Raw genomic sequence first — 21,754 nt, forward strand, 5'->3', positions numbered from 1 at the left:
AGCATGTCTATTTCTATGTTAGTTTTGTCAATGACCTCCAATTAGAGACAGCTGGTTGTTGTTTTCTCTGATTGGAGGCCATATTTAGTTGTGTGTGTTTTCACTTGTGTTTGTGGGTGGGTGTTTCCTGTATAGTCGTGCACCTTACGGGACTGTTTTCGTCGTTTGTTTTTGTTTAAGTGTTTTTTTCCTTCAATAAATAAGAAGATGATCAATATACCCGCTGCATTTTGGTCCACTCATTAAGACGACTGTTACAGTTAGCTGAGCTCTGTCAGACACTGTGATGATAGGACATTTTTGAGCAGGCATATGCACCTGGAGTCCCCGGTAACTCAGCACTCAGCTCCGAGGACCCCTCGTCTGACACTCATTCCACCACACTGCACCATTACTTTCAGCCCAACGAACATTCGTTACGAGTTAGGAGTTAGGAACATCCAGTATGTTGGATACTTCTGATATTTTGGATGTGGGAAAGAATCGCACTAGCGAGTGAGGGAGGGGGGAAATATGCTGCTTCAACCCAATGTTCTCAAAACTTTTCAGGACATTTCCCATGGCCCGAATTCCCTCAGTGGCCTGGAACTTTTAATTACATCCTCCACTTGCAACGGAATTGCTAATGAGGAATTCGGGCCTTGGACGGTTGCCATTATTCTTAGGATCCACCCCTTTTGTACTCCGACTGATTGGTTCCATCTAGGCAGTCAGTGGCCTTTTTCACTCTTAATATCTACAGATGGAGAATAGCCCGAACCATTATCTTCAAAGAGGGGTAGCCCGGGCCCTTGAGGATACTCCCATGGTAGGAGGTTAATTTCGTGTCAAGGAGTCTTCTCCTTTCAGAGATATTTCCAGGTGTGCTGTTTGCTCCCCCCCACTGCTCCCCCCCTCCAGCGACACCCCCTGCGGTGTACCCATCATGCATCTGTCTGACGCTTGTCTTGGGAGTCCTTATCTGGGCTTGACTTAGTCACTTTTAACTAGGCAGAGTGAATGGCAGAACGGGAATTGAATTCTAAAACGAACAGAGCAGTCAAAAGGTAAAAGCAGCAGAATTTAAATGGAAAATGTCTCTTCTGCTGCATGGGAGGTGAGGCTGAGCTGAGGAGTAGGCATGGTTGCTGAGTTGAATGCAGAGGGAAGTGTTCAGTGCTGCTGAATTAAAAGCATATAACAGGAGGGGGTCCTTTTACTCTGCCACAGATCCTGAATTCTTCTGCACACTACCCTATAACACCAGTAGTAACTGGGAATCTCAAACTTGCTAATGACTTGAGTCTCATGTAGATGGGCAATGCAGAGATGGTGTTATATGGAAATATCCTGCAAGAACTTCAATATTATCATAAATTAAATGCATGATAATTCACACTCGATTTGTGTTAACACTTTGATACCAGAGATCTCGTCAGCATATGATGGAATTATTCGTGAAGGAGGATTTGAACACTGATTCAAAAGGAAGATGTTTGGTCAAGGTTGCTAAGCATGCTTATCTTCTGTCATCTAATTGTATTCCGTATTATCTAATAACGGTAGGAGGTGCAAAATACAGAAAAAGCTATTTTATGAGAAATCACAAAATGTATGTTAGCATAATTGGATGCATGCATATATTTCATGAATTAATGTGCTTTAAATGTATGCTTAGGATAATCTATGTGTTATCTGTATACTTTCAAAAGACATCAGTTGGGGGAATATAGGATTGTCATACGATCTATGGAACTGAAATCGCTTTAAACATCCATCAGAATTTTCATATAAATAACATGAATTTTAAACAAGGTGCTGGGAATAGTTTCAGATGAGTAAACTCAGAACAACCTTGCAAATACTGTTCTCTCTCTATCTCTCTTCTCTCTCTATCTCTCTCGCTCTCTCTCTCTTTCTCTCTGGATTTATCTCATTTAGTCTTTCCTATGCGTTTTGAGAAGGAGAGGCGAAAGGATGTGAATCTACGAAAGATTATTTGAAAATGTGCCTCTTTCTCCCCCTCTCTTTTTATCCCACTCCTTCATTCTGTTTCATTCTGTTCCATTCTTTCCATCTGTCATTCTCATTCTATCATTAGTTCACATTTTAATTTCACTATTTTCAATCTATCCCACATTCTGTAATCTCTCATTCTCTCTCTCCTTCTTTCTCACCCCTCATTCTCTCTCTCCTTCTTTCTCCCTCTCTCATTCGCTCTCTCGTTCTTTCTCCCTCTCTCATTCGCTTTCTCGTTCTATCTCCCCCTCTCATTCTCTCTTTTGTTCTTTCTCCCTCTCTCATTCACTCTCTCATTCTTTGTCCCTCTCTCTGGGAGATACAGTGTAAATGAGAGGAGCCCTAGACACCTCTTCATCCTGTTCCTTCCTCCTCAAACAGCAGAGAAAGTGCTGGTCCAGCTCTTTTAGTCTGTCCGGAGAGCCCCATTAAAGCCTTCTGATCTCACGTGGGTTTTTTACAAAGACACCCGCACTTAGTGTGTGTGTGTGTGTGTGTGTGTGTGTATGTATGTATATTTGCACATGTGTGTGTATTTGTGTGTGGAATTGTGTGTGTGTGTGTGTATTTGTGTGGGTGTGGGTGTGTGTGGGTACAGTGCATTTGGGAAGTATTCAGACCCCTTGACTTATTCCACATTTTGTTACGTTACCTTATTCTAAAATGTATTCAATTGTTTTTCTTCCTCATCAATCTACACACAATACCCCATAATGACAAAGCAATTTTGCTAAGATAAAAAAAAAGAAATATTGTTATTGCTATTGTCGCTATTGTTATTTTACTGCTGCTCTTTAATTACTTGATACTTTTATTTCTTATTCTTATCCATACTATTTTAAACGGCATTGGTGGTTAGGGTGGTTAGGTAAGTAAGCATTTCACTGTAAGGTCTACACCTGTTGTATTCGGCGCATGTGACTAATAACATTTGATTTGATTTGACACCTGTATTTGGGGAGTTTCTCCCATTCTTCTCTGCAGATCCTCTCAAGGTCTGTCAGGTTGGATGGGGAGCGTCGCTGCAGAGCTATTTTCAGGTCTCTCCAGAGATGTTCGATTGGGTTCAAGTCCAGGATCTGGCTGGGTCACTCAAGGACATTCAGAGACTTGTCCCATAGCCACTCCTGCATTGTCTTGGCTGTGTGCTTAGGGTTGTTGTCCTGTTGGAAGGTGAACCTTCTCCCCAGTCTGAGGTCCTGAGCAGTCAGGAGCAGGTCATCAAGGATTTCTCTGTACTTTGCTCCTTTCATCTTTGCTTCAATCCTGACTAGTCTCCCAGTCCCTGCCGCTGAAAAACATCCCCACAGCATGATGCTGCCACCACCATGCTTCACCATAGGGATGGTGCCAGGTTTCCTCCGTGCCAGGTTTCCTCCAGATGTGACGCTTGGCATTCAGGCCAAAGAGTTTAATCTTGGTTTCATCAGACCAGAGAATCTTGTTTCTCATGGTCTGAGAGTCCTTTAGGTGCCTTTTGGCAAACTCCAAGCGGGCTGTCATGTGCCTTTTACTGAGGAGTGGCTTTTGTCTGGCCACTCTACCATAAAGGCCTGATTGGTGGAGTGCTGCAAAGATGGTTGTCCTTCTGGAAGGTTCTCCCATCTCCACAGAGGATCTCTAGAGCTCTGTCAGAGTGACCATCAGGTTCTTGGCCACCTCCCTGACCAAGGCCCTTCTCTCCCAATTGCTCAGTTTGGACAGGCAGGTGGTTCCAAAGTTCTTCCATTTAAGAATGATGGAGGCCACTGTGTTCTTGGGGGCCTTCAAGGCTACAGAAATGTTTTTTTACCCTTCCCCAGATCTGTGCATCGACACAATCCTGTCTCGGAGCTCTACAAACAATCGGAGCTCTACAAAAAAAAAAAACTGGATGCAACTGAGCTCAATTTCGAGTCTCATAGCAAAGGGTCTGAATGTCAAAAAAACAATTTTCGCTCTGTCATTATGGGGTATTGTGTGTAGATTGATGAGGAACAAAAATTAATTAAATCCATTTTTGAATAAGGTTGTAACATAACAAAATGTGGGAAAAAAAGGGGTCTGAATACTTTCCGAATGCAGCAGTGTATTTGTGTGTGTGTGTATATTGTGTTTGTGTGTGTGTGTGTGTGTGTGTGTGTGTGTGTGTGTGTGTGTGTGTGTGTGTGTGTGTGTGTGTGTGTGTGTGTGTGTGTGTCTGCTGTGATGATGCTGTAGCATGTGAGCTTTTACGTGGAGGCCGTTTCTGCAGCTCTCTCCCAATCTCCTTATCCCCCTCTCCCCACCACCTTCTCCCTCACACTCTCTCGCCCTCTCGTTCTGGGAGGTTCACAGATGCTCCGTGCTTAAAACAACTATTAGAGGACAATATAGAGACGTCATTTAATGACTACATCTGTGGCATTCTAATCTGGGGATCATGGCATACAGTTTCTCCCTCTCCAGGCTTATCTCGGCTTCTGTGGATATGGACCATATAAGGGGAGAGGAGCCAGCCGCAGATAAAAGAGAGAAGCTATTTTTGGGCGCAAAGACAAACAGAAGGTGACAGGCGCTCTGCAGAACAGAGGCGGTTAACCACAGCTGCAGGGAGGGAGAGAGTGGGAGGAAAAGGGCGGAGAGAGAGAGATGGTGTAAATAGAGAAAGATATGTTTAGTGTGAGAGATGTAAATAGAGAATGATATGTATAGTCAGAAAGAGAGAGAGGCAGAGAGAAAGAGAGAGATGCAAGCTGAGAGCATTGAAAATCATTGAGAAACTTACAGAAGATACTTCCCTTTTTTAAATTGGGAGAACTGACGAGGTCTTTCTTTTCTCATATTTTTTTAAGCCTCCTTGTAATGAAGTGCTGTCTCATGGTGAGATCCATGATTGTAAACCCCCACCCTTATGTGTGTGTGTGTGTGTCATGTAAGAGCATTGTTTGTCCATGGATGAATTTTTGTCAGTTCACTCCCGTTCGCCGATCACTGGCTAGATGTTAGCAATAGCATCATCACCTAATGTCCACGATACTTCTTTCACTAACCCAGTCTGGGTGAGGAGGGAATGGTTGGTTACTCACACATTGAAAAGGTTGAGGCCAATGCGGTAGAGGCGCTTGCGCATGACGTCGGTGGAGAGTGTGGGCGACTTGCAGCTGGCAGGGTTCTCGCAGTGGTAGCGCGGCAGGCTGAGAATCATGGCCTGCAAGGCCTCCTTGGATGAGGCCTCCGATGCCGAGCGTGCCTCCGTGGAAGTGCTGTTGCTGCTGCTTATCTGCTCGGAACTGGTTTCAGCCGTCTCCGAGCCGCTCCGCTTGGCCTCCAGGGCCTGGGTGGATGGGGATCCCACCGAGGGTGCACCATCCTGGGGTTGAGGTGGCTGGACGGGCTGGACAACCACCTCCGGGGTCTGGGGGTTGGCTAGTTTGTCCAGGGGGGTCAAGGGGGGTTGCTGGCCCTCCTCCTCCTCTAGCTCCTCTTCACTGGGCGGGGGCGCAGGGAAGTCGGCGTCCTGCCCCTCTCCTTCTACCACTGGTTCCGGGGGCGGAGGGGGCTCGTGGGGAGGGACAGGAGGGTCTGTGGGTTCGGCGGGGACCTCTTCAGGGGGAGGAGGGGAGTGTTTTTTAGGGGGTGAGGGCGGGGGAGCGGTGGGCATGGTGGGGGTGGTGGCTGCGCCCCCCTGCTGCTGATGGACGCAGTTGCCCATGGAGACAGAGGCCGATGACTCCATGACGGAGGAGGACATGCGGAAGTTCTGATTGTCGATCTGAACGGTCACGTCGCGGAAGGCCATCAGCAGCTTGCTGGCGCTGCGGGGCAGGTCGCCTGTATTCTCCCCACCTGACATGCTCTGGAGAAAAGCCTGGTCCAACCCTCCTCCTCCCACTTCCCCTCCTCCCCCGGCCGCACTGAAGGACTCGGCACTGAACTGGTAGGCCCCTCCTTCCTGGAGGGAGCACATGGTCTTCAGGCTCCAGTTGCTGAGTGCGTCGTCGATGGACTTTGCCAGCGACTGCACCTGCTCTGTGAATGAGTCCTCCAGGTCGGTCAGGGTGCCGCCCACTGTGGCGGGCAGTGATGGCGAACGCACCAGGGGGATACCCGCCAGGCTGCAGCCTTCGGCCAGCGCCCGCTCGGCGGAGAAGCCCTCAGCGTTCTGCACGCGCACCTTGCGCATGGAGATGCGCCGCGGCAGGCGACTCTCCAGCAGGGAGTTGCGGATCTTCTCGAAGTTCTTGCTGAGCTGGTACTGGCGGAAGGCGGTCTGGATCTTGGTGGCAGCGCGGCGGGAGATGAGGTGGCCGCCATATTTGTGCTCTAACATTTCGATCTGGAAAACAAGGAGGAGAGGGAGACAGGAGAGGTATGAGTGAAACTGAGCTGCTTGGATATTTGAACGCTACATGCAGCAGTTAACAGTACAAGGCAGTTGGGTTACAAAACATTCTATGACATGAAGAGGGGATTTGGCTGTAGGCAGAGGAGTTGGAGATAAAAGCAGGGAGACAACAGAAATACAAAGCACATACATAATACCACTTAGCACTTGGTTCTCCCTCAAGATGAACAAGATGCCGTCTACACACCAGCATCCACATTTACAAAGACATGCCCTGAATACCTCTTCTCTAAATGGCCAAAAATACAATGGACTAATGAATCTGATATTTTCCACTCAAATAAGGCTGCAGTTACTCCAAATGACAAGAGGTGACCATGACGACCTTTGAAACACAATGACATTGATAGGATCTAATGTAAATGGACATGAACCTGAACATGTAAACGTTAAGGTCACAAAAATGGGACGAACAATTTAACACTCCCTCAACACAAAAAAATTGTCATTAGAGAGGAAAAATATTGGACACCTGAACATTTACTCAGAGCAAAGAAAAGTAATGGTGGGTGACAAGATGCCGCACATGTGGCACCTACGAGACCCACAATCCTTTTAGTGTACAGCGGGATCAATCCGCACGGAGAGAGAGGCTGCCTTATAATTAACAGTTTTTACACTTTCAATATTCACCCTTTCCAGCTCCATGGTGCACAGAATATCAATACCAGAGCTGAAAGAGTGTCATGTCCTGACCAGTATAAGGGGTTATTTGTTATTGTAGTTTGGTCAGGGCGTGGCAGGGGTGTGTTTGTTTTGTGTTGTCGGGGTTTTTGGGTATTGTTCTATGTTTTGTATTTCTATGTTCTTTCTATGCGAAGTAAAGAATACGGTAAAGAGAGAGAGGGAGGTAAAGAGAGAAGTAAAGAGAGAGGTAAAGAGAGAGAGGGAGGTAAAGAGAGGGAAGTAAAGAGAGATGTAAAGAGAAAGGGAGGTAAAGAGAGAGAGGAAGGTCAAAAGAGAGAGGGATGTAAAGAGAGAGGGATGTAAAGAGAGAGGGAGGTAAAGAGAGGGAAGTAAAGAGAGAGGTAAAGAGAGAGAGGGCGGTAGAGAGAGAGGGAGGTAAAGAGAGAGAGGGAGGTAAAGAGAGAGGGAGGTAAAGAGAGGGAAGTAAAGAGAGAGGTAGAGAGAGAGAGGTAAAGAGAGAGGGAGGTAAAGAGAGAGAGGGAGGTAAAGAGAGAGGGAGGTAAAGAGAGAGAGGGAGGTAAAAAGAGAGAGGGAAACAGAATGAGGGAATGAGTTAGAAGAGGGTAAGAGGGTAGAATATGAAGGAGAAATGAAATGACAAAATGAAAGGTGCCTGTATGAAGGAGGCATTATGTGATAGGTATTATCAATTTAATAATAAAAATTGTATCTGTTTTAGGTTGGCACACATTCTATTATATATACACTGCTCAAAAAATAAAGGGAACACTTAAACAACACAATGTAACTCCAAGTCAATCACACTTCTGTGAAATCAAACTGTCCACTTAGGAAGCAACACTGATTGACAATACATTTCACATGCTGTTGTGCAAATGGAATAGACAACAGGTGGAAATGATAGGCAATTAGCAAGACACCCCCAATAAAGGAGTGGTTCTGCAGGTGGTAACCACAGACCACTTCTCAGTTCCTATGCTTCCTGGCTGATGTTTTGGTCACTTTTGAATGCTGGCGGTGCTTTCACTCTAGTGGTAGCATGAGACGGAGTCTACAACCCACACAAGTGGCTCAGGTATTGCAGCTCATCCAGGATGGCACATCAATGCGAGCTGTGGCAAGAAGGTTTGCTGTGTCTGTCAGCGTAGTGTCCAGAGCATGGAGTCGCTACCAGGAGACAGGCCAGTACATCAGGAGACGTGGAGGAGGCCGTAGGAGGGCAACAACCCAGCAGCAGGACCGCTACCTCCGCCTTTGTGCAAGGAGGAGCAGGAGAAGCACTGCCAGAGCTCTGCAAAATGACCTCCAGCAGGCCACAAATGTGCATGTGTCTGCTCAAACGGTCAGAAACAGACTCCATGAGGGTGGTATGAGGGCCCGACGTCCACAGGTGGGGGTTGTGCTTACAGCCCAACACCGTACAGGACGTTTGGCATTTGCCAGAGAACACCAAGATTGGCAAATTCGCCACTGGCGCCCTGTGCTCTTCACAGATGAAAGCAGGTTCACACTGAGCACATGTGACAGACGTGACAGAGTCTGGAGACGCCGTGGAGAATGTTCTGCTGCCTGCAACATCCTCCAGCATGACCGGTTTGGCGGTGGGTCAGTCATGGTGTGGGGTGGCATTTCTTTGGGGGGCCGCACAGCCCTCCATGTGCTCGCCAGAGGTAGCCTGACTGCCATTAGGTACCGAGATGAGATCCTCAGACCCCTTGTGAGACCATATGCTGGTGCGGTTGGCCCTGGGTTCCTCCTAATGCAAGACAATGCTAGACCTCATGTGGCTGGAGTGTGTCAGCAGTTCCTGCAAGAGGAAGGCATTGATGCTATGGACTGGCCCGCCCGTTCCCCAGACCTGAATCCAATTGAGCACATCTGGGCCATCATGTCTCGCTCCATCCACCAACGCCACGTTGCACCAGAGACTGTCCACAGTGGCATGCGAAAGTATTCACCCCCTTGGAATTTTTCCTTTTTTGTTGCCTTACAACCTGGAATTAAAATAGATTTTTGGGGGCAGCACATTTGATTTACACAACATGCCTACCACTTTGAAGATTCAAAATATTTTTCTTGTGAAACAAATCCAGAAAAAAGACAACAAAAACTGAAAACTTGAGCATGCATAACTATTCACCCCCCCCAGAGTCAATACTTTGTAGAGCCACCTTCTGCAGCAATTACAGCTGCAAGTCTCTTGGGGTATGTCTCTATAAGCTTGGCACATCTAGCCACTGGGATTTTTATCCCATTCTTCATGGCAAAACTGCTCCAGCTTCTTCAAGTTGGATGGGTTCCGCTGGTGTATAGCAATCTTTAACTCATTCCACAGATTCTCAAATGGATTGAGGTCTGGGCTTTGACTAGGCCATTCCAAGACATTTAAATGTTTCCCCTTAAACCACTCGAGTGTTACATTAGCACTATGCTCAGGGTCATTGTCCTGCTGGAACGTGAACCTCTGTCCCAGTCTCAAATCTCTGGGAGACTGAAACAGGGGTCCCTCAAGAATTTCCCTATAATTAGCGCCCCTTATCATTCCTTCAATTCTGACGAGTTTCCCAGTCCCTGCCGATGAAAAACATCCTCACAGCATGATGCTGCCACCACCATGCTTCACTGTGAGGATGGTGTTCTCGGGGTAATTTGAGGTTTTGGGTTTGCTCCAGACGTAGCGTTTTCATTGATGGCCAAAAAGCTCAATTTTAATCTCATCTGACCAGAGTAACTTCTTGCATATGTTTGGGGAATCTCCCACATGCCTTTTGGCAAACACCAAACATGTTTGCTTATTTTTTTCTGGACACTCTTCCATAAAGTCCAGCTCTGTGGAGTGTACGGCTTAAAGTGGTCCTATGGACAGATACTCCAATCTCCGCTGTAGAGCTTTGCAGCTCCTTCAGGGTTATCTTTGGTCTCTTTGTTGCCTCTCTGATTAATTCCCTCCTTGCCTGGTCCGTGAGTTTTTGTGGGCGGCCCTCTCTTGGCAGGTTTGTTGTGGTGCCATATTCTTTAAACATTTTTATAATGGATTTAATGGTGCTCCGTGGGATGTTCAAAGTTTCTGATATTTTTTGATAACCCAACCCTGATCTATAATTATCCACAACTTTGTCCCTGACCTGTTTGGAGAGCTTGCATGGTGGTGCTCCTTGCTTAGTGGTGTTGCAGACTCTGGGGCCGTTCAGAACAAGTGTATATATACTGAGATCATGTGACAGATCATGTGACACTTAGATTACACATAGGTGGACTTTATTTAACTAATTATGTGACTTCTGAAGGTAATTGGTTGTGGCAGATCTTATTTAGGGGATTCATAGCAAAGGGGGTGAATACATATGCACGCAGAACCTTTTTTTAAATGTTTTCATTTTTTTAAAACAAGTTATATTATTCATTTCACTTCACCAATTTGGACTATTTTGTGTATGTCCATCACATGAAATCCAAATAAAAATCCATTTAAATTACAGGTTGTAATGCAACAAAATAGGAAAAACACCAAGGAGGTGAATACTTTTGCAAGGCACTGTAATATTATAATATTAATGGGTGCTTGTATTTGTCCTATGTCATAGGTACAAGTGTGTATTACACACATATGTGAATTGGAAATATGTTTTTTGCTATTGCAACTCCCCCTGAAATACCCTCGGAGAGTGGGGTCACAGATACGGTCTTCAGCAGCATGGTATTATACAGTATAGTAGAGTGGGGTCACAGATACGGTCTTCAGCAGCATGGTATTTTACAGTATAGTAGAGTGGGGTCACAGATACGGTCTTCAGCAGCATGGTATTATACAGTATTGTAGAGTGGGGTCACAGATACGGTCTTCAGCAGCATGGTATTATACAGTATTGTAGAGTGGGATCACAGATACGGTCTTCAGCAGCATGGTATTTTACAGTATCGTAGAGTGGGGTCATAGATACGGTCTTCAGCAGCATGGTATTATACAGTATCGTAGAGTGGGGTCACAGATACGGTCTTCAGCAGCATGGTATTATACAGTATCGTAGAGTGGGGTCACAGATACGGTCTTCAGCAGTATGGTATTATACAGTATAGTAGAGTGGGGTCACGGCCAGGGTCTTCAGCAAGAGATGCTGATAGTAAATGATCTTGACAGAAAAAAAGGCATATTTAGGAGAGGGAGAAAAATGTGTTACTATCTGTCTCATATCTGTGTGGCCAAAATTGCCTTCAATAAATCAGAACCACTATCTGTGGGTGCAATTGAGATGCACTCTACTCTCTCTTCTACACTGAATCACCTGAAAGCTATTAATTGTGCCTGGAAATAAATGACTGTGAGATAAAAAGGCCGTTCTGATTTGATTTGGGAAGGGATAAAAAAATGCATGGAACCTTTCCCAACTCTCTTCACAGAACAATCACATTCTATATATTTCTTAAGTTTCTTTGCATGTGATGGCTGTGGCAATCTCTGGCCTATGGATGTGTCAGTTATACCCTCTTCAGTTAATTAAACTGTGTCAACCCTTTACACTATCCCTATCGGCTGATCTCTCCAATGTTCTCTGAGAACATAGAAAATGTGGTGCTATTCTCCATCTTGCCACTAGGTTTCTCGACATATGTCTGCTCAGTTGAGGACTTGAGCCGAGGACAGGATCCAGAATATATATGGATTAAGTCATTCACGTCAAATATCCCCCCTGTGGCTCAAAGGCAATTGGGTGAATGGTTTTAGAAGGGATTGCGGGGCCACCAGGGGATTAACGTGAGACTTTTAACCGCTACTCTGCAGTCCCAAGCAAAGTCACCTGCATCCTATAGACTTCTGTGGGGAAGAACAGATAGCCATGCAATAATGCACACTAGGCTTTGCAATTTGCGATAAGTGGGGTGGCTGCAGCATGATGCAATCTCGGCCCATTGTCATTTGGAGAACTCCATCCCTTAGAAAGGCTCTTTAGAAAACCGAAATGACACTGAAAATCCATCTTATCTGATCCCTTTTACATTGCACTGCAGCGAGGCCACTGTGAGAAAGGGAAGAGATGTTGGGAGAATATTAAGGTCGTTCTGCATGAGCCTGGCACTTTTAGCTATAGTCTATAGTCTCTCTGAGTCATCTCAGAGTGAGAACATCGCTTTCTCTTCCCGCAGACCAGTATTGGGCCTTGCCTTGAATATTCATCCCTTTTTATCTATCTGGAACGTTCGGTCAGATGGAACTTTGAGTACACACTCAATATGACAAAATCAGCTTCGTCACTCTGCTGACTTCGTCTGGACAGAATGGGGTGGCTTAAAAAAACAGAGTTAAGGTAATAGCCGCAACCCATCCCTCAGAAAGGTGTCACTCGTCAAAAAAATTACAGAAATAATGTCTGAGGCAGAGGTAGCCTTGGATCTGAGCCGGGAGCTGGGAGGGGGCTGCGTTTGATTAAAGGCGGCAGTTTGGCTTGTTTGTTTTGCCTTCCGAATGAGCTGGTAGGGGACGGCACATAAAAAATGTAGGTCCCATCACAGCTTTATCTGAGCCTGTATCTCTCTGATACACTCTGCCATCTCCATTAGACACTGAGAGCCTGGGTGAGCAGGAGAGAGAGATGGTGGGATGGAGGGGGAAGGTGGGTAGTGGAACTAAAAGAGGTAGACTGAGGGGCAATGGAGATATGGTAGAGCAGGGCTCGCCAACCCTGTTCCTGGAGAGCTACCATCCTGTAGGTTTTCACTCCAACCCTGTTCCTGGAAAGCTACCGTCCTGTAGGTTTTCACTCCAACCCTGTTCCTAGAAAGCTACCGTCCTGTAGGTTTTCACACCTACCCTCATCTAGCTCACTTGATTCTAATAATTAGCTGGTTGATGAGCTGAATCAGGTTAGTTACAACTGGGGTTGGAGTGCAAACCTACAGGAGGGTAGCTCTCCATGAACAGTTTTGAAAACTCTTCAAAGAAAAATCCAGAAATATTTATTTAAAAAATGCTGAGGTGACACTGATCTAACATGAGGCAAATGGCATTTTGGGGTTATAATATGGTTTTATAACCAAACGTTACACACTAGGGGGTCAAAGGGCGAGAGCCAAGTGGAGTTTATAAGACAGACAGAATTCACACACAACCAGGCCTTTGACTTTATGAGCGTATGGAGTTACTGCTGATGAATTCAAACAAGACCAGTCTGGGTATGAGAGATGGGACTCTGCCTCTTTACCACTGAAATATTAATACCCCAAGGCTTGCAGAAATAGCACATTCAGAGTTTGTTTTCGGGGGGATGTTTATGCCAGGAATGAAAATGGTTTCCAATATTAAAGGTCAGACTTTCTATGGGGAACAATCTGTTTTTTTGAAGTGCTATTTTTTGTTCTGGCTTATCAGATCTGGCTATTCAGAGAAATGTGCTATGGATGGTATCTCTTGGCCTTCTCCCTGGCTGCATTCATCTGGGTGAATAGTCTCCAAGGACGAGCTGGCATTCACAGTCTGTCACGCAACCCATTCACTTCATCTCACCAAATGTCACGATACAGGTGGACAACAAAATGAACACACACGCAAACCCAGCCTGAAGTCAATTATGAGCCAAACACACTTCAGGGATTTTGAAGAATTTTGTGTTCAGAAAAAGGTATCCTCAGTTGAATTTGTTCGTTCATCGTATTCATTGACGTTTAGCTTAGTGACCCATGTATATTTATGAGTGTCACCCTCAAATTGAGTTCTGGCACAGAGATTAAATAGCATATGATTACATTTGCATGCAGCAAACACATAGTTGAGAGGGCACGACTAATGCTACCTCCTAATTATAAGCTCATTCATGTCAGGTCAGTTAATTTGCACCAGGAAAATTGTCAACTTTACATGATTATGGCATTATACTGTGCTTTGTAACATAAAAAAGGCTACAGCTAATTCTGAAAAATAGAGCATCAATCAGAACAGCTCTTACTGTTTATCAGGAATGGAGATGCATTTGGTGCCCACAACGTAAGAGAGTCAGGCGATAACCTACAGTAGGTCAAGCACAGGAGATTGGTGGCATCTTAATTGGGGAGGACGGGCTCGTGGTAGTGGCTGGAGCACTGAGGTCGAGTAAGTAGTTGACTTATTGAGCATCGGCTTCAACCCTTTGAGGTCTATTAAACTTTGTTGTGAGAAGCAGTTGGAGATTCTACGTTCACTTCTCAAAAGGCATAAAGAGTGACAGTTCAACCGACGCAAAAAGCTGGCAGAAGATAAAAAACGAACTTGACAGGATTCCATCGACCCGTCTCTCAAAACATTTAATCTCTAGAGTATTGAAGACGGGACACGATCAGTTTTCACTGCTCTCAGCATACCCAGCCAATGGTGTGATAAAATGTGCTAATCCACCCATTTTTAAGCATCAGCAGTTTAAAGACGCTCTGGTAAACATATTGAACTTTGAGACGCGGAGTGCCTCTCCCACTCAACAAAAAAATCTGCCTTAAAAAGTTGGGTTGATGTGGATTACTTAGCTCGCATTTCCATAATGGTGTTGTGAGATGTATTGCTCATTATTATCCCCTCTCACTGGTGGAGGTTTGGAGTGTGATTATGAGTGAACACAGGCAGTCTGATAACATCCCTCACCCCGCCACTGAGAAACATTACAGAGATAAATGTAGTTTGATTAATGAGGCTCGAATCCAATGCTTTCTCAAGAAGGAATCTGCAGAACAAAAAGGCAATTATGGGCCCAGAGACAAAATTGTGGGAATTCGACAAATGGGACTCAGGAAAAAGCTGTTAGAGGAGGGAGCCTTCATCAACCAGCCTATCAACTGGGACACTTGTACAACTAATGCTATTAGACCAAAGGTTATTTTACAGGACTGATTGGACCCATGGTATTTACTTGCAATGAGCTCTCCACTGCCGATACCACCTACAGAGCAGGCTATGCTGTGTAAATGTATTCTGTATAAAATCACATTGAGGCTCAGCTTATCCTTGAGCAAGGAGATTCTAATGACAGGAATACTGATGTCAGAGTACACCAAAAGCCTTTTGTGAACACTACCAATGTCCTGGTCATGATTAACTATGATTGTACTAATATACAATACTTATATAGCCAAATACCAAAATGTTGGCTCTGAAAAACCTTTACGTTAAATATAGAGTGAGCAATATACTATGGCATTTTGCCTATGAAAACTCTCTACGTGAGCACATTCAGTTGAAGTCAGACGTTTACATACACCTTAGTCAAATACATTTAAACTAAGTCTTTCAAAATGTCTGACATTTAATCCTAATAAGAATTCCTTGTCTTAGGTCAGTTAGGATCACCACTTTATTTTAAGAATGTGAAATGTCCGAATAATAGTAGAGAAAATGACTTATTTCAGCTTTTATTTCTTTCATCACATTCCCAGTGGGTCAGAAGTTTACATACACTCAATTAGTATTTGGTAGCATTGCCTTTAAATTGATTAACTTGGGTCAAACGTTTCGGGTAGCCTTCCACAAGCTTCCCACAATAAGTTGGGTGAATTGTGGCCCATTCCCCCTGACAGAGCTGGTGTAACTGAGTCAGGTTTAGTGGCCTCCTTGCTCGCACATGATTTTTCAGTTCTGCCCACAAATGTTCTATGGGATTGAGGTCAGGGCTTTGTGATGGCCACTCCAATACCTTGACTCTGTTGTCCTTAATTAAGCCATTTTACTACAACTTTGGAAGTATGCTTGGGGTCATTGTCCATTTGGAAGACCCATTTGCGACCAAGCTTTAACTTCCTGACTGATGTCTTGAGATGTTGCTTCAATATATCCACATAATTGTCCTTTCTCATGATGCCATCTATTTTGTGAAGTGCACCAGTCTCTCCTGCAGCAAAGCACCCCCACAACATGATGCTGCCACCCCCGTGCTTCAAGGTTGGGATGGTGTTCTTCGGCTTGCAAGCCTCCCCCTTTTTCCTCCAAACATAACGATGGTCATTATGGCCAAATATTTCTCCAAAAAGTACAATCTTTGTCCCCATGTGCAGTTGCAAACCATAGTCTGGCTTTTTATGGCGGTTTTGGAGCAGTGGCTTCTTCTTCCTTGCTGAGCAGCCTTTCAGGCTATGTCGATATAGGACTTGTTTAACTGTGGATATAGATACATTTGTACCGGTTTCCTCCAGCATCTTCACAAGGTCCTTTGCTGTTGTTCTGGGATTGATTTGCACTTTTCGCACCAAAGTACGTTCATCTCTAGGAGACAGAGCGCGTCTTCTTCCTGAGCGGTATGATGGCTGCGTGGTCCCATGGTGTTTATACTTGCGTACTATTGCTTGTACAGATGAAAGTGGTACCTTCAGGCATTCGTAAATTGCTCCCAAGGATGAACCAGACTTGTGGAGGTCTACAATTTTGTTTCTGAGGTCTTGGCTGATTTCTTTAGATTTTCCCATGATGTCAAGCAAAGAGGCACTGAGTTTGATGGTAGGCCTTGAAATACATCAACAGGTACACCTCCAATTGATTCAAATGATGTCAATGAGCCTATCAGAAGCTTCTAAAGCATGACATAATTTTCTGGAATTTTCCAAGCTGTTTAAAGGCACAGTCAACTTAGTGTATGCAAACTTCTGACTCACAGGAATTGTGATACAGTGAATTATAAGTGAAATAATCTGTCTGTAAACAATTTTTTGAAAAATGACTTGTCATGCACAAAGTAGATGTCCTAACCGACTTGCCAAAACTATAGTTTGTTAACAAGAAATGTGTGGAGTGGTTGAAAAACGGGTTTAATGACTACAACCTAAGTGTCTGTAAACTTCCAACTTCACCTGTATAAACAGCCTTAGGGGCTGTTGCTGCAGTAATCAAGGTATCGTTCATGTGATGGGATCACTCTCACGCTAATCTGTGGCAGGACCTACTCCCCACCCGTAGGCTGTGAAATGAAACCTCATCTGGTGTTCCTCTCTCCGGACAGAAGATCAATCTAACACATCAGACATGTGAAGCAATGCTGACTCACAGAGAGGAAGGCAGTGAAGGAGATCATCTTTACAAGAGAGATTAAAAGAGTGACGAGGTGGGGGGGGTTAAATCTTAATAAGGACTAGACGTTAGCGTAAGAGAGATAGGGGGTGAAATAGGGGTGAGGATGAGGATGATATGGGGTGAAATAGTGGTGAGGATGAGGAAGAGTAGTGTTGAAATAGGGGTGAGGATGACGGAGATAAGGGGTGAAACAGGGGTGAGGATGAGGGAGAGTAGGGGTGAAATAGGGGAGAGGATGAGGGTGATAAGGGGTGAATTAGGGCGACTAACTGTAAGTCGCTCTGGTTAACCTCTCTGCGAGTAAGGCTAGTTTCCTGAATTTCCGCCTGTCTGACGTGCCCAAAGTAAACTGCCTGTTACTCAGGCCTAGAAGCTAGGATTGGATAGAAAACACTCTGAGTTTCTAAAACTGTTAAAATAATGTCTGTGAGTATAACAGAACTGATATAGCAGGCAAAAACCCGAGGAAAATCTATTCTGAAAATTATTTTTTTTGAGCTTGGAATGACTTCCAATGCAATGCTATTGAAAGATCTTATTTCCGCCTCCCAGATTGCAGTTCCTATGGCTTCCACTAGATATCAACAGACTTTATACAAGGTTTAAGGCTTGTTTTTTTGAAAAATGAAGAAGTATTTGTTGTCGTTCCAAGTAGAGCGCCAGGGCAAAAGTAGTCTTATGGCGCGTGTGAACGTGGGCACGCTCTTCGTTCTTTTCCTTTGCTATTGAACATACTATTCTCCGTCTGAAATATTATTGTTTATTTAGATATTAGACAACCTGAGGAATAATAAAAAACATCGTTTGGACGAACTTTGCCGGTAACATTTCGGAATTCTTTTTCATGCATGTTGAAAGACTGGATTATTGAATTCAACGGCGCCAACTAAACGGCATTTTTGGGATATAAAGAAGGACTTTATCGAACAAAATGACCATTCATTGTGTAGCTGGGACCCTTGGGATTGCAACCAGAGGAAGATCTTCAAAAGTAAGTGATTTATTTTATCGCTATTTATGATTTTGTGTCACCAGTGCTGGTTTGAAAGATATGTTGACATGGGGCGCTGTCCTCGGACAATCGAATGCTATGCTTTCGCCGTAAAGCCTTTTTGAAATCTGACAGCGCAGTTAGATTACCAAGATTCTAAGCTAAAGAATCATGTATGACACTTGCATTTTCATGAATGTTTAATATTATGATTTTGTATTTTGAATTTGGCGCCCTCCGATTTCACCGGATGTTGTCAAATTTGATCCCGCTAAGAGGATAAGAGTGTCTGATAAATGACTAACATGTAAATGAAGGCACTGTATATGGTTCAGCAAGTTGTTGTTTTTACACCTTGAGAACTACACTGTTCGCTCACAAGTTTCTCTCTTTTTTCTCTTTCTCTGGTCTTGAGGTGTGACTGATGATCTGTGTGAGAGCTGGAAATGGAAAGGTTGTCTTACCTGGTTGAAGGTCAGTGGACGGAATGGGAATGGAAAGGTTACCTTACCTGGTTGAAGGTCAGTGGACGGAATGGGAATGGAAAGGTTACCTGGTTGAAGCTCAGTGGACGAGATGGGGAATGGAAAGGTTACCTGGTTGAAGGTCAGTGGACGAGATGGGGAATGGAAAGGTTAACTTGTTGAAGGTTAGTGGAGGAGATGGGGAATGGAAAGGTTACCTGGTTGAAGGTCAGATGATGAGATGGGGAATGGAAAGGTTCACTTGTTGAAGGTCAGTGGACGAGATGGGGAATGGAAAGGTTACCTGGTTGAAGGTCAGATGATGAGATGGGGAATGGAAAGGTTAACAGGTTGAAAGTCAGTGGACCAGATGGGGAATGGAAAGGTTAAGTTGTTGAAAGTCAGTGGACGAGATGGGGAATGGAAAGGTTACCTGGTTGAAGGTCAGATGATGAGATGGGGAATGGAAAGGTTAACTTGTTGAAGGTTAGTGGAGGAGATGGGGAATGGAAAGGTTACCTGGTTGAAGGTCAGATGATGAGATGGGGAATGGAAAGGTTAACTTGTTGAAAGTCAGTGGACCAGATGGGGAATGGAAAGGTTAACTTGTTGAAAGTCAGTGGACCAGATGGGGAATGGAAAGGTTCACTTGTTGAAAGTCAGTGGACCAGATGGGGAATGGAAAGGTTAACTTGTTGAAGGTCAGTGGATGAGATGGGGAATGGAAAGGTTAACTTGTTGAAGCTCAGTGGATGAGATGGGGAATGGAAAGGTTACCTGGTTGAAGGTCAGTGGATGAGATGGGGAATGGAAAGGTTACCTGGTTGAAGGTCAGTGGATGAGATGGGGAATGGAAAGGTTACCTGGTTGAAGGTCAGTGGATGAGATGGGGAATGGAAAGGTTACCTGATTGAAGGTCAGTGGACGGGATGGGGAATGGGGTGGTCAAGGCCCCTCATATGCAGTGTCAAGGCCCCTCATATGTAGATGAGTGTCTGATGAATCCAACGTCTCTGATGAATGGGATGATGAGAACACACACACACACAACACACACACACACACACACACACACACACACACACACACACACACACACACACACATACAAGCACAGGCACGCACACACACACGGAGTTGACATACAGATGCCCACGCGCACATACACACACACACCATGTAAATGAGATGTGAGACACAGAACAGGGAGATGGGTCTCTGTATGTTAGCAGGGCCATCACACATGGATGATTTCCTGAACACTTACTAAATGTACAGTAGAGTTTCTAGTGTAGACATATGGCAACTCTGAACATATGACGTTAAGGTGAAAACAACATAAGACAAACAGACCAGGAGAGAAAACATGAGTTTAGTCCATGCAAGCAGCACAACCACCATCAGGAATATTACTTCATTCTGTTACCATGACGATGCATCATTTATACAAGAGAATGTGTGATTGTGTGAGTGAGAGAAAGAGAAAGAGTCGGTGGGAAGCAACTAAATTTAAAAACCTCCCAGACACTTAGACACACAGTGTGAGCCATTCACTAAACAGCAAGCTGCCACACAGCAGAAGAAGGTGCTGTGAGAACAAAACACACACCGCCTCAGTGGAAGGTCACTGTTCCACATCTGTTCAAAAGACAAAAGCCATGTTATGTCAATGAAGGTGAAAATGACAGTGGTGATGATGATGATGACTCATGTTAATGAAGAAGACAGCAAGACTCAACAACCCAAAACACCCTAAGAACACCTGCAGAGCCAACTTCAAAGGCAAATAATGCCAATCAACTGCCAGCCGAGGCCAATCCACAAAAAACAGCCATAACAAACAAACAATCCCAGGTGAACCAAAACAACAACAGCCTCAACAGACAAAACAAACAGCCTTGACCTCAGACAGAACCTCAACAAACGACCACAAAGACCACAAGACATACAGTACAACCCAAGCCTCTCCCCCCTCTCCCCTACCCCCGCCCATATCACACCGTTCCCCCCCCACCCCCACACACCCTACCTGCTTGTTTTTGAGGTCGAGCGAGAGCTCGTAGTCGGAGGTGGCGGAGTGCGAGCAGGCCCCGTTGCGCTGCACCCTCATGGGGGAAGCTGTGTGGTGCAGGCTGGCCCTCCTCCCCGCCGCTCCCCCCCGGGCCTCTGCCCCATCCTCCTCCTCCACATCAGCCTCTACTGCTGCCTCTCCCTCATGTTGCTGCTCCTGCTGCGAATCCACCACCTCTTTCTGCTTTATCTCCTCCTCCTCCTGCGCCTTATCTCCTCGCTCTCGCTCCTCCTGCTCGAGTTCCCCTCCGCTAGGTGAGCAGGAGGCTGCGGGGGTGACCTCCTGCTGTGTTTCGCCCACGCTCGTGCCCTCGGGTTTAGGCTGAGTCTGGGGTTCAGGTTGGGGCTGGGCTTGGAGCTCATGCTGCTGGGGTTGGACCTGAGGCTGGGGCTCCCCTTCTCCCTCTCTCTTTCCCTCCTCCCCCGAGGGTGAGTCTGGAGGAAGGTCGTCGCTGCAGAAAGGAGGAGAAAACGGCAGAGTGAGGGTTCTGCTTCCTGCTGGCTGACCTTTGACCTCTTCTCCAGGCTGGCTGGCTGGGTCGTAGTACGGGGTTTGACCTCTGTGTGAACCTCTCTCTGTGTTTCTGGTGATACGAGGTGTGTGCAGGGTCAGAAGAACAGGAGTCTGTCAGTTTGTCTGTGTGTCAGCGGAGGCTGTCCGGTATAGACAGCACAAGCACAGAACAGAGAACACTATACGACCACAGTGCATTTCAGTTTCAGTATTCAAATGAGGACAGACACACTGCATCAACACCACACAGAGGAGCTATTATGAGGACACACGAAGAACAACTTTGGGGGAATCCGACAGCGACACACAGACATGGGATACAGTCATGCAGCTACAGGGTAAGTACAGGCCTAGACTGTCTCCACAGGGGCAGCCTGTGGTGTGTGTGTGAATGTGTGTGTGTGTGTGTATGTGTGAGTGCCTGTGTGTGTGTGCTTGCATTAGCAAGTGTGGGATAGCACGTGTGTGCATGTGAGCATCTGTGATTGTGTGTGTGCATACAAGCGCGCGCGTGTGTGTGTGTTGGCTTTTAGAAAGGGAATGAGGATGTCCGTGAAGTGTGACCTGCTGTGGGCATTGCACTGTACAAAGGACCACAGCATACTGTAGCTACTGTTGTGTTGTTGGGGACTCGGGGACTGTCACAGTGTTTGTTGGAGTGACTGACAGAGTGGGAACTCAGCTGTCA

At 45.5% G+C, this 21,754-nt stretch overlaps 1 protein-coding gene across 5 annotated transcripts in view; it reads right to left on the reverse strand.

Moving 5' to 3' along the window:
• Positions 1-21,754, reverse strand: part of LOC106592487 (IQ motif and SEC7 domain-containing protein 3) — a 294,872-nt gene that overhangs the window by 137,966 nt on the left and 135,152 nt on the right. For 3 of the 5 annotated variants that reach the window (XM_045700042.1, XM_045700043.1, XM_045700044.1), the window contains exons 3-4: positions 20,512-21,004; positions 5,046-6,295 (exon numbers count right to left, since the gene is read on the reverse strand). In XM_045700042.1, the coding sequence (XP_045555998.1) occupies positions 5,046-6,295; positions 20,512-21,004 (1,743 nt within the window). Of the gene's footprint in view, positions 1-5,045; positions 6,296-19,388; positions 19,477-20,511; positions 21,005-21,754 lie in introns of those variants that run through there. The other 2 variants (XM_045700045.1, XM_045700047.1) reach the window with 2 other exon arrangements.

The sequence above is a fragment of the Salmo salar genome, chromosome ssa17 (assembly GCF_905237065.1).
Source record: "Salmo salar chromosome ssa17, Ssal_v3.1, whole genome shotgun sequence".
In the NCBI taxonomy this organism is placed as follows: domain Eukaryota; kingdom Metazoa; phylum Chordata; class Actinopteri; order Salmoniformes; family Salmonidae; genus Salmo; species Salmo salar.